This window comes from Pollicipes pollicipes, unplaced genomic scaffold, assembly GCF_011947565.3.
Source record: "Pollicipes pollicipes isolate AB1234 unplaced genomic scaffold, Ppol_2.1 Scaffold_7261;HRSCAF=8764_pilon_pilon_pilon, whole genome shotgun sequence".
Classification (NCBI taxonomy): domain Eukaryota; kingdom Metazoa; phylum Arthropoda; class Thecostraca; order Pollicipedomorpha; family Pollicipedidae; genus Pollicipes; species Pollicipes pollicipes.
The window spans coordinates 18,557,361-18,570,271 of NW_023597054.1; the positions used below are offsets into that span (position 1 = coordinate 18,557,361).

A 12,911-nucleotide genomic window follows, 5' to 3' on the forward strand; every position below is an offset into this window, starting at 1 on the left:
CGCGGGCTCCTCCGATTCCGGGGATCCGCGGCGGCCATGTATCAATATAATGGGACAAGTGGAAGTGTGTCCGTGCCGCTGGCCTGAGTTATGGCCTCTGACGCCGTGTAAATGGCCGTTTGAGAGACAATGCGCCCTGATCAGGCAGAGCCGCGGACAGTAGTAACGGATGGCGGCGACAGACCGGGCGTACGCCGACAACAGCGCCAGACGGGGTGCTGGCACGCTCTGAGGCGAGCATGTGGTCGGCTGGTGACTAATGGGTGACAGACGGACGCGCTGGGCGCCGAACAGCATCGGACAGCGGTGCAGCAGCACAGCGCAGTTGTGGCAAACTGGGACGCTGTGGAGCAGAGGTAACACAGAATCATCAGGACACGGCGTAGTTGTGGTGGGCGGTGACGCTCTTGGGCACAGGTGACGTAGAAGCCCTACGCCACGGCGCATTCGTGGCAGACGGGGACGCCCTGAGTCAGAGGTGACGAAGAAGCCCCAAGACCCGGCACGGTTGTGCCAGGCGGGGACGCTCTGGGTCAGAGGTGACGTAGAAGCCCCAACACACGGCACAGCTGTGACAGGCGGGGAAGCTTTGGGTCAGAGGCGACGTAGAAGTCCTACGCCACGGCGGAGTTGTGGCAGGCGGGGACGCTTGGGGGCAAAGATGGCGTAGAAGCACCAGAACGCGGAACAGTTGTGGCGTACGGAGACGGTGAGATGATGACGAAGATAGCGGCGCATGCCGTGCAGACCCTGCTCGTCAGCTGAACATGGCCAACCCGCTTTTCGAGAGCACGTGCGGGGCAACGGCACCGTTCAGAGTCCTCTTGTGAGGGATGATGCAGGATCGCACCCGGGCTAGCTCCAGCAGACGGCGGTGAGGACGCACCGTTCTCTGGCCTCAGCACGGGCGCTGTGTCCGCCTGTCGGAGAAAGACGGTAACAACTGTCCTCTCTTTCTCTGCTGCAGGTCGCGAGCAGCCGCCGCCCGGGCAGGAGCCGCCGCCATCCCCGGAGCAACCAGGTAACGAACCGGCGACCGCAACAGGTGCCGCCGTCACGTGCATCGGCGCCATTGGTCGCTGGGAAGGGGAGGGAGCTGGTGCTAGCAAGGCGCACGAGTTTTGCGATGCCTGAGGCCTGTAAAATGTTTGAACGCTCGTTTCGGAATCCGTCTCAGGTCGTAAATTTTGATGGCCGTCGTTCACCGGTGTACGCGGCTCCTGTCCGCTGCCCGGAGTCGAAGACGTGTGAATGATGGCCGTGATTCCGCGAGTGTTCGTGGGGCCGAGCTGCCGGGGTGAAAGGTCAGCACTACGTGGATGTATCGTCTTCCTGTTACTGAGGCACGGCTCGGATTCCGGCCGGTCGCGGCGAAGTGCTGCCATTACTTGTCGAATCGCCTGGTGATTATCCCTGAGCGTTTTATTGCGCTCTGCGTATGAGATGCCTTCCCACAGCGGGGCGTCCAAAATAGCATTCGCGCATGCGTTAGTGTCCTGACTCCGGTGAGTTTTGAGTTTTGGTCATCGAACTTGTCAATCAGGAAGCGTTTCCCCTGCCGCGCGTTGTGCCCAGCTGCTCTGGCCACTTGACGGGCGCTGTCAAAGGGCGACGTGGCGCCGCCGCTCGCCGTGAAGCGCTGTCGTGACGCGAGCGTCGGCGACCGGCCGGCGGCGCCGCGACGAGGCCCCGAACAAATGACGCGTGCCTGGACTGCCGGGCGCCGGGCGTTTTCAGCGCAGATTACGGCCGTCCGGCCGCGCCATAAATACTGGCCCGTGCCAGCTATCAGGCATTCGGGTCCGGCGACCGGCCGAAGCCGGCATTAGAGGGCGGCCGTAATTTTTGCCGACCGCCGGCCGATGATGGATTGGCGGCGGCCGGCGGCCGGGCCAGACAGCGCGGCTGTTCTAGTCGCCTCTCCAGCGCGGCCATCGTGTCGCTTCGGCGGTGGCGCGTCCACTCGCGCCGGCGCCGGGCCTCCGCTCGGCGTCGCCGGGCTCCCGCTCGGCGTCGCCGGGCCCCCGTTCGGCGTCGCCGGGCCCCCGTCCGCCGGCGCTGGGCCCCCGCTCGGCGTCGCCGGGCCCCCGCTCGGCGTCGCCGGGCCCCCGTTCGGCGTCGCCGGGCCCCCGTCCGCCGGCGCTGGGCCCCCCGCTCGCCGGCGTCCGGTGACGACCGCCACTTGGAGGCAGGTGGCTTGCGCCCGATTAGTTCGGGCACCATCGGCTCAACTCGGCGGTGATGCTGCGTCCGTGCCCGGTGTTCCCAGAAAGTCCGAAGTTTCGGGTGATAGCTTGTCAGGAACGACACGTGTCCGTGGAAAGGCTTGGGCATCTGCTAATGGTGTTGGAAGACTAATACCGCAGCTCCTTGGAGATGTTATTATCAGGCTGTGGTGGGCCGCTTTCCCTGGTAAGAGCGAGCGCTGACTCCAGTGACTGCCACGTACCAGGGCTTCAGATTTCCAAAAAGACTGGTCAAATGTGTTTCATTGAACGCCCGTATGCGTATTGCACCGAAAGCGTTCAGCCATGCCAGCAAAGCAGTAATTTGTCTCATCGCTGCGCCTCTAGTTTTCTGAGGCTGTGGTGCGCCACTTCTGGTCATGCCGGGATCACGGGCAGTGGCTCTGCGTGCGGCCCGAGTCCTCTCCACCGCACTGCCGTCGCGCCACCGTGACCGGTCCGAACGCGCCGTCCCGGCCGTTCCGAAGTGCTCACACTCCCTGTCAGGCTCAGTTTGAGCGACCCTGGCTCCCGCGCGGCGACGCACGCCGCTTCCGCCAATTCCACTGCCCAGGGAAGTTAGCGAAATGAGCGATTTATCTAGATTGGGCCTGACCGGGCGTGTGAGGCCGCATGATAATCAGATTGTTCGACCGGTAGTAGCCGGACGAAGATGGGTCTGCCCGTCTGGACAGCGGCCTCCTCGGTTACCATGGCAACTTAAGTCGACTGCGAGAGCTGCATGCCCCGAAGAGCGGATCAATCCGCGCGGTCATGTATTGAAGGGGTTGGATTTTCATTGCTGAATTCACATCTTCGGGTAACTGGCTAGAAATTTGTTGGAAAGAAGAAGAAGTAAGAAGTAAGTCAACAGATTACCAATGCTTTCGTACTCGTGTCGCATCGGAGCAGTTACGGCAACAGCGTGTTTATTGGTCCTTTGATGACAGCTTTTGGACTTCCAGATGAAGACGAGAACGACGACGACGAGGAGGGGGAAGAAACCATTGCTGAAGACCGCGAGCAAGAATTCGACTTCAAGGAGTTCATCAAAAGGTACGACTGTCGCCAATGATTGACCTTATCGGAAGATCCGCCAAGTCTGCCACTAATGAGTAAGCGAGCCGTGCCTCGTAAGAGCTGTGACAGCCGATCTCGATAACAGAGAAAGACTGCACAGGTTGACGAGAATGAGTGGCTCAGCATATACGACATGGTCAGAAGTAAGTACAAACGTACTAGGTGACTTATGTCAGGGGTGATGAGATGACCCGGAATCAAGTGTCGGTAATTTGCAACGCCCTGACCGTAGGCTGACCGCCGAGCCGCTCGGTTCAAGGTCACGTCAGGCCCCAGAACCAGCTTTCGGTCCGTCTAGTCTGCTGCCACGTCACAACAGTCAGCATGTGACGGACATCACATGAATTGTGCCTGATCAAACTATGCGGAGGCTTTTGATTGGTTTCAACCCTCAGGGCGATCACAAAACGGGGGCGTTTAGGGGAATTGGGCTGGGGACGTCGGCGCGCAATACTGCTGGGCAAGGGGGATGTACCCGCGCGACCTGTCTCCAGTGACTGCGAACAGCAGGCTAGCTCTGTGTGTACCGGCAGGTCGTCAGCCTCGTTGTCGTCGGCCTCGTGCTGGTCAGCCTGTCCGTGATGATAGCCAGTCGGTCGTCAGCCGGTCTGCCTCGGCAGTCAGTCTGCCATTCTGTCTGGGTGGTTCTGATCTGTCCCTCAGCAGTCTTTCTGCATCGGCAGTCAGTCTGCCAGTCTGTCTGGGCAATTCTGGCCTGCCCCTCAGCAGTCCGTCGGCCGGTCGGGATGGCTCCTGTCGGTGGTCTCTGTTTATGTTGACTCTGCACGGTCCATTGATGTGTGTGTGGGTGAGCCCGGTCATCATTAGCCGTCGTCACACAGAAGCACAGCGGTCGGCCGCTGTGCTGTTACCGCTACTGCCACCGCTTCTAGTCACTTATTCTGCTGTTGACAGACGACTTCGTTGTCCCGCCTTGTCTGGGGATGGGCCCGAGCTGTTGAAGTATTCGTGTGTGTCATCGTGTGGCCAGTCTGTCACCCGGTCTGTCCATGGACGGGCTCGGTATGATCACTCGTATATGCATCGACGCTGTCGTCGGTCTCAGCCGACGGTGATCTGTGTCCGTTGGCAGTCTGTTTCCCTTCTGCCTCCAACAGTCTGGCAGTCTGTTTCCTTTCTGCGAGTGTGTCTGCGCAGACCGCGCCGGGATTGGCCCCGACCCGTCAGTTTCACGCACCATTCGCCCGCCGGCGCGGCCGCCCGCCCGCTCTATATTCATACTGCGCTGAATTAGGATCGCTCTGGCTCACAGAGTCCGTCCGGGCGCCGGAAATGTCACCGTGTCGTCAGGCGGCGACCCGACAAAGGCGGGCCGGGGGAGGCGCCGCCTGCGCTCCCGAGGGAAGATGGGCAGGGGCAGGGGCCGCCCGGACTCCCGAGGGAGGGGCGGACCGGGGCAGGAGTCGCTCGCGTTCCAGAGAGAAGATGAACCGGGCAGGGGCCGCCCAGACTCCTGATCGAGGGGCGGACCGGGGCAGTAGTCGCTCATGTACCAGAGAGAAGATAGACCGGACAGGGCCGCCCGGACTCCCGAGGGAGGGGCGAACTGGGGCAGGGGCCATCTGGACTTTGGGATGGAGGTGGACCGAGGCCGGTGCGTTTAGGACCACTGAGGGAGAGACGCGTCGTGGAGGGGGCGGACCCCAGGTGGAGGGACGGACCCCAAGTGAAGACAGATCGAGGGGTGCGGACCCATGGGCGAGAGGTGAACCGCGGGGTACCAGACTCCTGGGGAAGGCAGACGGAGAAGGGTCCCTGACCCTGACAGGCTCTGACAGAGTGGGTAGGGGAATTTAGCCAAAAGGACGGCGCCGGGCACTTGACAGAGGTGAACTGGGAGGGAATCAATATGAATGATCATGTCTGATCAGCGCTGCCAACTCACCGTGTTTCGCTCATTGTTATATCTACGTAATTTGCTCAGCAAGTGTGGATCTGTCTCATGCACTGCGGTGAAGGAGGATAACTAGAATGCCTCAGGTAGGGGGCTTGGCGATGGAAGGAGAGATCGCTTCTGGTTTGAAAGGCTAGGTCGCTAAGTTAGGAGCTGTGATCAACGAACGATACATGTGGCATACTAAAGTGGATTGGTGCGGTGACCCTCACTTAAATCGCTTCAAGCGTCGGTAATTTATACATGGGCGTCATGGGTGTTCATTCCTTCGAATCATTTTCATAAACGAGGAGCCGTAAAGCGGCGCCGGCCGGATAACGTGATTGATGAGGACCTGTGCAACTGATAGCTCTATCTGGAAAATATGTGTCTAGCATCGAAGCGAACCTCGCGCATCTGGAAAGGATCCTCCCGGTGATGGAGTAACCAGCGAGAGACCGCTCAGCGCGGGAGCCTACTCAGCGATTGCAGAGGACTGACAGTAGGCTATGATAAAGCTCCGGCAGCAGTACAGGGCGACCAATTAGAGAAGCCATAAATCAGTCATCGTGATGAACGGAGGCATCCTTAAAGTAGGTGCGTGAGATGCATGGTGTCGGCAGGCCTAGGGTTTCATTCATCACCTGTGATTCACATCGCGTCCAGCAGCGGTTCACATCACTTGCTCACCGCCAACTCGACGGCGCCGTGTCAAACCGCAGACGCAGTGAGTTCGTGGCACTACATCTCGTGGGATTGGCCGTCGTGTAGATCGGCCAATTTCCAGAAAAAGGAATGCAATTTTAGCACGATAGACGCGGTTATTAGGTTGAAGGGAACGATAAACCACCGTTGTCACTTATTGGTTTGTGGGCTGGATGAAATTATCTTGTTTCTGAGGCGTGGTTGGATTTATATTATTTATTACTTATTAGATATTCGATATAGGTGTTTCGATTCCCCACTGTGCCCACCCTTCCTGCCAGCGTGAGAAGCGGGCGATGGGATATAGCCTCAGCAGCCAAGTTCGTCGTAAAGCCCCGATGATGTCAATTGTGGCGTGCTTTGGCTCGTTCGGGTGGCGGGGCAGTGTCCGCACGCGTAAAGACTGGTGGCCACCTGCTCGTGGAAGCCCCATGTGGCAGAGGATGGCAGTGTTTCGAAGAGTGCGGCGGTTTGAGTCGAATTGCCCAAGTTGAATATTTTATCATAGCTGAATGTATTGCACCATTGGAGATTTCCTGATTTTGTTTTTTCTTGAACAATTGATTGGGTCTTAAACTGTTGGCTAGTTTTTAGAGCCCTGACAAATAACCTATCCCAGAAATATCACCGCTGTTACGCATTATCTTGCGTCGTGACGTGACAGGCCAAATGCTGACGTAACTAACGTGCCATTAGCGGGAATTGTTCTCACATTGGACCGGTGCTGACTAAATCTGCTGGCGCAAAATGATCATAGCGCAAAGAGAAATGTGGTAGCCCCAAAATGTCCTCATGAATTAGGTTCTGTTTATATTAAACCTAAAAGCGATCTTCGTGTAGGCCCGCTTCCTTTCAAATAAGACTCACGCTGCTGACGGCCTGGCCCATAATAATATTACGTTTTAATCGTAATCCTGGTCCCCGGGTGGAAGGAAATGGAATATTTGAATTGCTCCCGGCCTATCCCACTGCTCCATTCAGACCAGGCTTAGCATGCCGCTCGTCGAAGGCTCCGCTCTGCTTGTTCCCTCCGCCCAGCTGAACTCAGAGCTGGCTGCTGAGCGCAGCGCCCACTTCACACCGTGGACGAACGGCGGTCTGCGACACACGGCACCTTTTCCGGCGATTCACCTCTGCTTGCCCCGCCGGCACGCCCGCGTCGTTAAGCCGGCTGCAGCGGGCGCCGCTCGTTAGGGTCCGGTGCTCCGGTCCGGGTCACAGGGCGCCGTGTTACCTTCCGCCCGCTGCGCACTGTCAACGACACTCACTCTCAGCGATCATTTGGCAGCACGGCTGTGAATGTGGGCCAGGTCGAGCACTGGCTGTCGGGCTGAAGGCGGATGTTGGTGCGATGCGGAACCTGGGAAAAGCCTCTGAAATAATTTATGAACGACACACATGTAACGAAGCTTGCTCAGACTCCGCACGGAATGAGTGGACGAAGCGGATGAAAGCAGTCACCATGATGAGACCGCATCGAGACGCTGGGTTTTATTTCCGACAACTGACTGCTGTTTGGCACCGCTTAGTTAAGTTTTGATAGGAATGAATGCGTCTTAAAATTCTATGATTTTGAACCTGTCTGACAAATTTCACTATTTTGAGATTCTCTGCCAATTCATTTTTAGACGTCCTTAAATGTAGGATTGCTTTATTTATTTGTATGCCCTCATGCCATCTTTCGTTCCTTTCTCGCTAGGAAATGAGAACATTGCCAAATATTTTAATCCATTGGGTATCAACGCCACACTCAACGGGTACGAGGAGGTTTTTTACGATCCCAAGTTGATTCCCATTGTCTGAAAGTCCCTCACAACCCCCAGTTTTATATCGTACGTGCCTCTACTGATAGTGCGAAATGTGTGGATATATAGCGCTGCAGTGCGTAGTGACATCTCGGGTGCAGTGTGCAGTGACACCTCGGGAGCAGTGTGTGGTGACATCTCGGGTGCAGTGTGTGGTGACATCTCGGGTGCAGTGTGCAGTGACATCTCCGGAGCAGTGTGTGGTGACATCTCGGGTGCAGTGTGTGGTGACATCTCGGGTGCAGTGTGCAGTGACATCTCCGGAGCAATGTGTGGTGACATCTCGGGTGCAGTGTGTGGTGACATCTCGGGTGCAGTGTGCAGTAACATCCCGGGAGCAGTGTGTGGTGACATCTCGGATGCAGCGTGCAGTGACATCCCGGGGGCAGTGTGTGGTGACATCTCGGGTGCAGTGTGTGGTGACATCCCGAGAGCAGTGTGTGGTGACGTCTCGGGAGCAGTGTGTGGTGGCATTCTGGGTGCAGCGTGTGGTGGCATCTCGGGTGCAGTGTGCAGTGACACCCGGGGAGCAGTGTGTGGTGACATCTCGGGTGCAGTGTGTGGTGACATCTCGGGTGTAGCGTGTGGTGACATTCCGGGTTCAGGGTATAGCGGCACCCGCTTTTTTGGTCTCATGATGTAGGCATTGGCACCCGGGGCCTACCGTGACCCCAATGGACCGCGGTGACGTGGCCAGAGGCGTCTCCGGGGAACGGTGACCTTCGTGGTATCTCGCCAACAACTTGTATCGAACCATGGGACGTGTTCCGCTGTCTTGAGCCATAGAGCCTTCGAAGATGTCGATGGGTTCCCTCGTGTTCGTCTGTGTGATGGTTTTGCTCTCATGGCCGCATCGTCATGCCCAGCTATCGTGTTTGGTTTTCTGTACCGTGAAAACATCCCTGGGTACCGTCCTAGTGACAGTTCTGCACTGTAGGGCGGGGCTCCATTCTAACCCGGCCTCGACATGACTGGTGCTGGCATGCGTCATATGACCCGCACTCGTTCTAAAACCACGGTTGTGGACTTTGTACTTTCATCAGTGCTTTATGCGCATTCCGATAGAAGTATAAATGACGATAGCTATTTTCCGCAGTAGACGTGCAATCTCAAATTCATGCTCCCGGTCATAAAATATCACCCATTTCGTGGACTTAAATGTTCAGTGCAAACTTAGGTCTTGATTTTTAAGTCGACAGTTTTTAACCGCCACTGTGATTCCAAGGGATGATTGCATAGGGATGATTCCTCACCCACTTTGGCTAGGTTACATGGGTTGTTTCATGTTCAATGAGGCGATTTCTACGTTCACAGCCGACGTTAGAGCACAGCCGACGACTTAACCCAACCGCCAGCAAGGCTCGGGTGAATGAAGTGAGGGAATGACTGATTCCGTGTGGGTCGGTTCGACTGGACGGTAGGCCCGGCTCGGACTCGGCCTGTGGCAACGGGTCCCTACGCCGCTGCCGTCGGTCCGCGGCCGCGTCCTCCGCGCTGCCCCGGGCCGCCTCCTCCGCCCCGCCTCCGGCCGCCTCCTCCGCCCTGCCCCGGGCCGCCTCCTCCGCCCTGCCCCGGGCCGCCTCCTCCGCCCTGCCCCGGGCCGCCTCCTCCGCGCTGCCCCGGGCCGCCTCCTCCGCCCCGCCCCGGGCCGCCTCCTCCGCCCTGCCCCGGGCCACCTCCTCCGCCCCGCCCCGGACCGTCGGTCGGGCGCACCCGCCCCGTCAGGCGGCCCCGATCCGTGACGCTGTGACACGCCCTGGGGAGAGGGGCATCGCGGTACGTCAGCATTGCTGACACGCCAGCCATGACAGCGGAGGTAGCACGCATCCGGGTGAACGAATACTGAACACGCGAGTCAGAGCACAGGACTCTGGCGGTGCGCTGGGTGCTTCAGCAAAGTTGAAAAGGCTGGCTGCATACAGGTAACCAAAGGTAAAACGTTGGTTTCTTTTCTTTAAAAGGGTATTCTTGTTAGACTTGTTGCATGCATGCATTGTTGAAGTACAAATGCAATACAAACAGATGCTACAATGAAAACAAGCATAAAGAGACACACACTTAAACTGAAGCTTGGAGAGGCCGCCGCCGAGTTTAATGGGAATCATACCGATGGGTATTGCTTCTCGAGCATATCTGACCATCGTAACCAGACCACTAGCGCGTTGTCAGCGCTTTCTAGTCCCCAGCGGGATTTGTTGACTATCAGATGGTTCCACTCGGCAAAACATATGTATATCCACTATCGCACCGGCGGAATGATCGGCTTGTCGGCGGGGAAGAAGTCATCATGCAGAGGATAAAGCGAGCGATGGCCGGTGTCGCGTGACCCCGTGAAGCACAGGGAAGCGCCTGCGGACCACCGCCGCGACGGACCGGCCGCTCGCTGACGTGCCGGCCCCCGCCTCGTCCATTGATCCCGTCCGGACGGGCGGCGGCCGGCGGCGCCTGGCGCGGCCGGTCGGCGCGGCGCGGCGCGCCCGCCGCCGTCGGTGCCGCTGTTTTATTATTGCGCCGCCGGACCCGGCGATTGCGGCCCGCGCCGTCCGCCCTTTACGACGGTGTAAACGGCGGCGACGGCGGCCGGCCCGCGACGTCTCTGTTGGCCGCGCGTGCTGACAGCGGTCGGAGCGTCCGGGCCGGGCGCGCTGCTCGTTGCTAGCGTAGGGCGACGGCGAGAGGAAAAACACGGCAGGGTGTGGCGCTGATGGGATTGGAGGACGGGATACGCCAGCGGGGTGCGGGAGTGACCAGGCGAGGCTATGCATTTGAGGCAGGGTTTCTGTTACATTGGAACTTACAAACGTGTCGTCAGTGACATCGCTTGGGACTTAATGTTCCGTGGTTTACTGATTGTTGTGAGTGGGTAGAGTAGATGTAATATGCTTACCGTTTGACCGACGTTGTTGTAAGAGCATGTCGATGCTTTTATTGGAATGCGAAGGTGCAATTTACCGTTTATCATGTCTTACCGTGCGGCATGGCCCCTCGGGAATAAACCAACACAATCCGATTTCGCTGTAGGCCGTGAAATAATGCTTGGTTCACGCGATATCTTTGAACCCGGGCAAAATTACCAAGCTAAGGCATCCGCAAACACCGGCCGATGTTCCGGAGCGTGGGGCGGTGCGGATCCCGCCAGCGAGTACGAAGCTGATGCCGCCTGCCGCCGTCTGGCGCGTATCTCCTGATCGCCGTGCCTGAGCGGCGACGCCCGCCCTGGTGCTTCACAGTCTTGGTCACGACCCACTGCGGATGGTGGGTCGCTCGGTTCGCTGAGGCGGCCCGAGGGCGGTCGGCCTGCCCGCGTCAGCCCACGTTTTGCCGCGGGCCGCGCGGGCAGCGGGCCAGCAGTGGCGCTGGGCCGTTCTGTCGGCGGAGGAGGCACCACAGCGCGGCCGGGCTGCCCCCGTCAGCCCACGCTCCGCCGCGAGCCGCGCGGGTGGCAGGCAGACAGTGGCGCTGGCAGCGGCGTGCGCGCTTCTGGACATAAGAAACCTGAGGGTGGGTTTACTGTCCGAAGGGAGCTGGAGATGTTCCAAAGTATGCCATTAATGACAGCAGCGTGCGTCGGGAAATGAATTATCAGGCTTGTCTTCCGTCTTGAAACTCGTCAACGATGTGCTTAGCATTTGTTTCGATTTGTCATTGTTTTTAGGTGTGTTTGGACGAATATCTTTATTTTTGATTGTGCGCAGTTGTCAACTTCGGCATGTTTTGATACTTGGTTTGAGTTGGGCGCATCCATTGCTATTCACCGTCTTGAACTAGCGCTTGCGTCATGGGAGATGGATGTTTGAGCCCGTGTTAACTGACATGTCCATGTATACCGTCTGACTGGTCGAGCGTTAGATGCGTTAGTGCTTCCCGTCGGCTGTCTGACTCTCCGGGCTGGTTTTCCACCATCGCCGGGCCGTCTCCCTGGTCGGCCGAGAAGAAACCGGGCGCAGGCCTCGGGCGCGGGCGTCGCCGCTCGTGTCTGGTGAGAGGCCAGCCTTGGGTTTTGCGTGTCGGCTGATCCGTCCCGGTGTCTCTCAGCCCCGCCGAATCCCCTTCCCGGGGTGTCAGTGGGCGCGCCTGCGGAGGACGCGGCGGCCGGCCGGTCCGGACAGATTGGACCGCCGCGCCGCCGGCCGGTCGTTTGTCTCCCGACACCTGGGCCCGGCTGCGGCGCCGTGCCGGCCGTGCCGGCCGGCCGGCCGGCCGGCCGGCCGGCATCCCGCCCGCCCGGCCGCCGTGCCGCCCGGCCGCCCGGCCGCCCGGCCGCTCACCCGCTCACCCGCTCACCCGCTCACCCGCCCGCCCGCCCGCCCACTCGGGCGACAGGGAGCTGGACAAGGAGCTGGACGGGAAGCTGGACAGTGAACCTGACGGTGAACCGACAGTGAACTTGACAGCGAACACACGAACGGTTGGCTCGATCTGTGGAGGACCCGTGGACGGTTGTGCTTTGCCCGCGGAACGGTGTACGCTGTTTAACCGTACACTAAAAGCATGCCGGGGACCTAAAAGCCACTACCATCAGCAGCCCAAGCAGTGGGCCCGTGGCCGTCTTCAGTTGCTCCGTTGTCGGCTATGGTCCTCCCACGTCGACCGATTCGGGAAGCTTATCACGTGCATGACCTTTTGTGCGGCAGATTCAATTTGGCCCAGGTTTAAAAACATTAATTCATCACATGCAATGCGTCATAAACTACTTCGACATGGCTGTTTTTCATTGATGATACAATGGCCTTACATTCGCATTACACGCTCTTGGCTCATTCCATGCTTCGTAGTTACCACGCGTGTGCTTATGATGCAGAATGATATAGCATTGAATACAATCCACAACAATGGGTTCTCGATAATTTGGGGTCTTTGAATTCACTTGGCACTGGCACTCTTGCACTCTTTGAATGCACTTTGAACGCACAGGATGAACACGCGCCCGGGTGGCCGGTTGGATACCCTTCGTGGGGGGCAATTTGACCCCTCTTAGATCTCAGGACGTAAGAGAGCTAGAGACATCAAATTCACAGGGTGTGTTGACCTGTACGTGAACTCACTTGGGTCAAAGTTTGGGGTTCCTAGGTAATGACGTTGGGGAAAAATCAGGTTAAGCAAGGTCAAATGACAGGCTGGTCTCCAAAGTTTCTCCAGAACCTAGATAACTTCTTAGCAAAAGGTCACATACTCACTTAGGTCAGTGATCTTGTGTAACCT

General features: G+C 58.3%; 1 protein-coding gene across 1 annotated transcript in view; it reads left to right on the plus strand.

Annotated features, from left to right (window-relative positions):
- Nucleotides 1–239: 239 nt before the first annotated feature.
- LOC119111135 (uncharacterized) overlaps nucleotides 240–12,911 on the plus strand; it is an 87,950-nt gene continuing 75,278 nt past the window's right edge. The window contains exons 1-3 of the mRNA XM_037234964.1: nucleotides 240–252; nucleotides 968–1,021; nucleotides 3,191–3,281. Coding sequence (XP_037090859.1) covers nucleotides 240–252; nucleotides 968–1,021; nucleotides 3,191–3,281 — 158 coding nt within the window. The remainder of the gene's footprint in view (nucleotides 253–967; nucleotides 1,022–3,190; nucleotides 3,282–12,911) is intronic.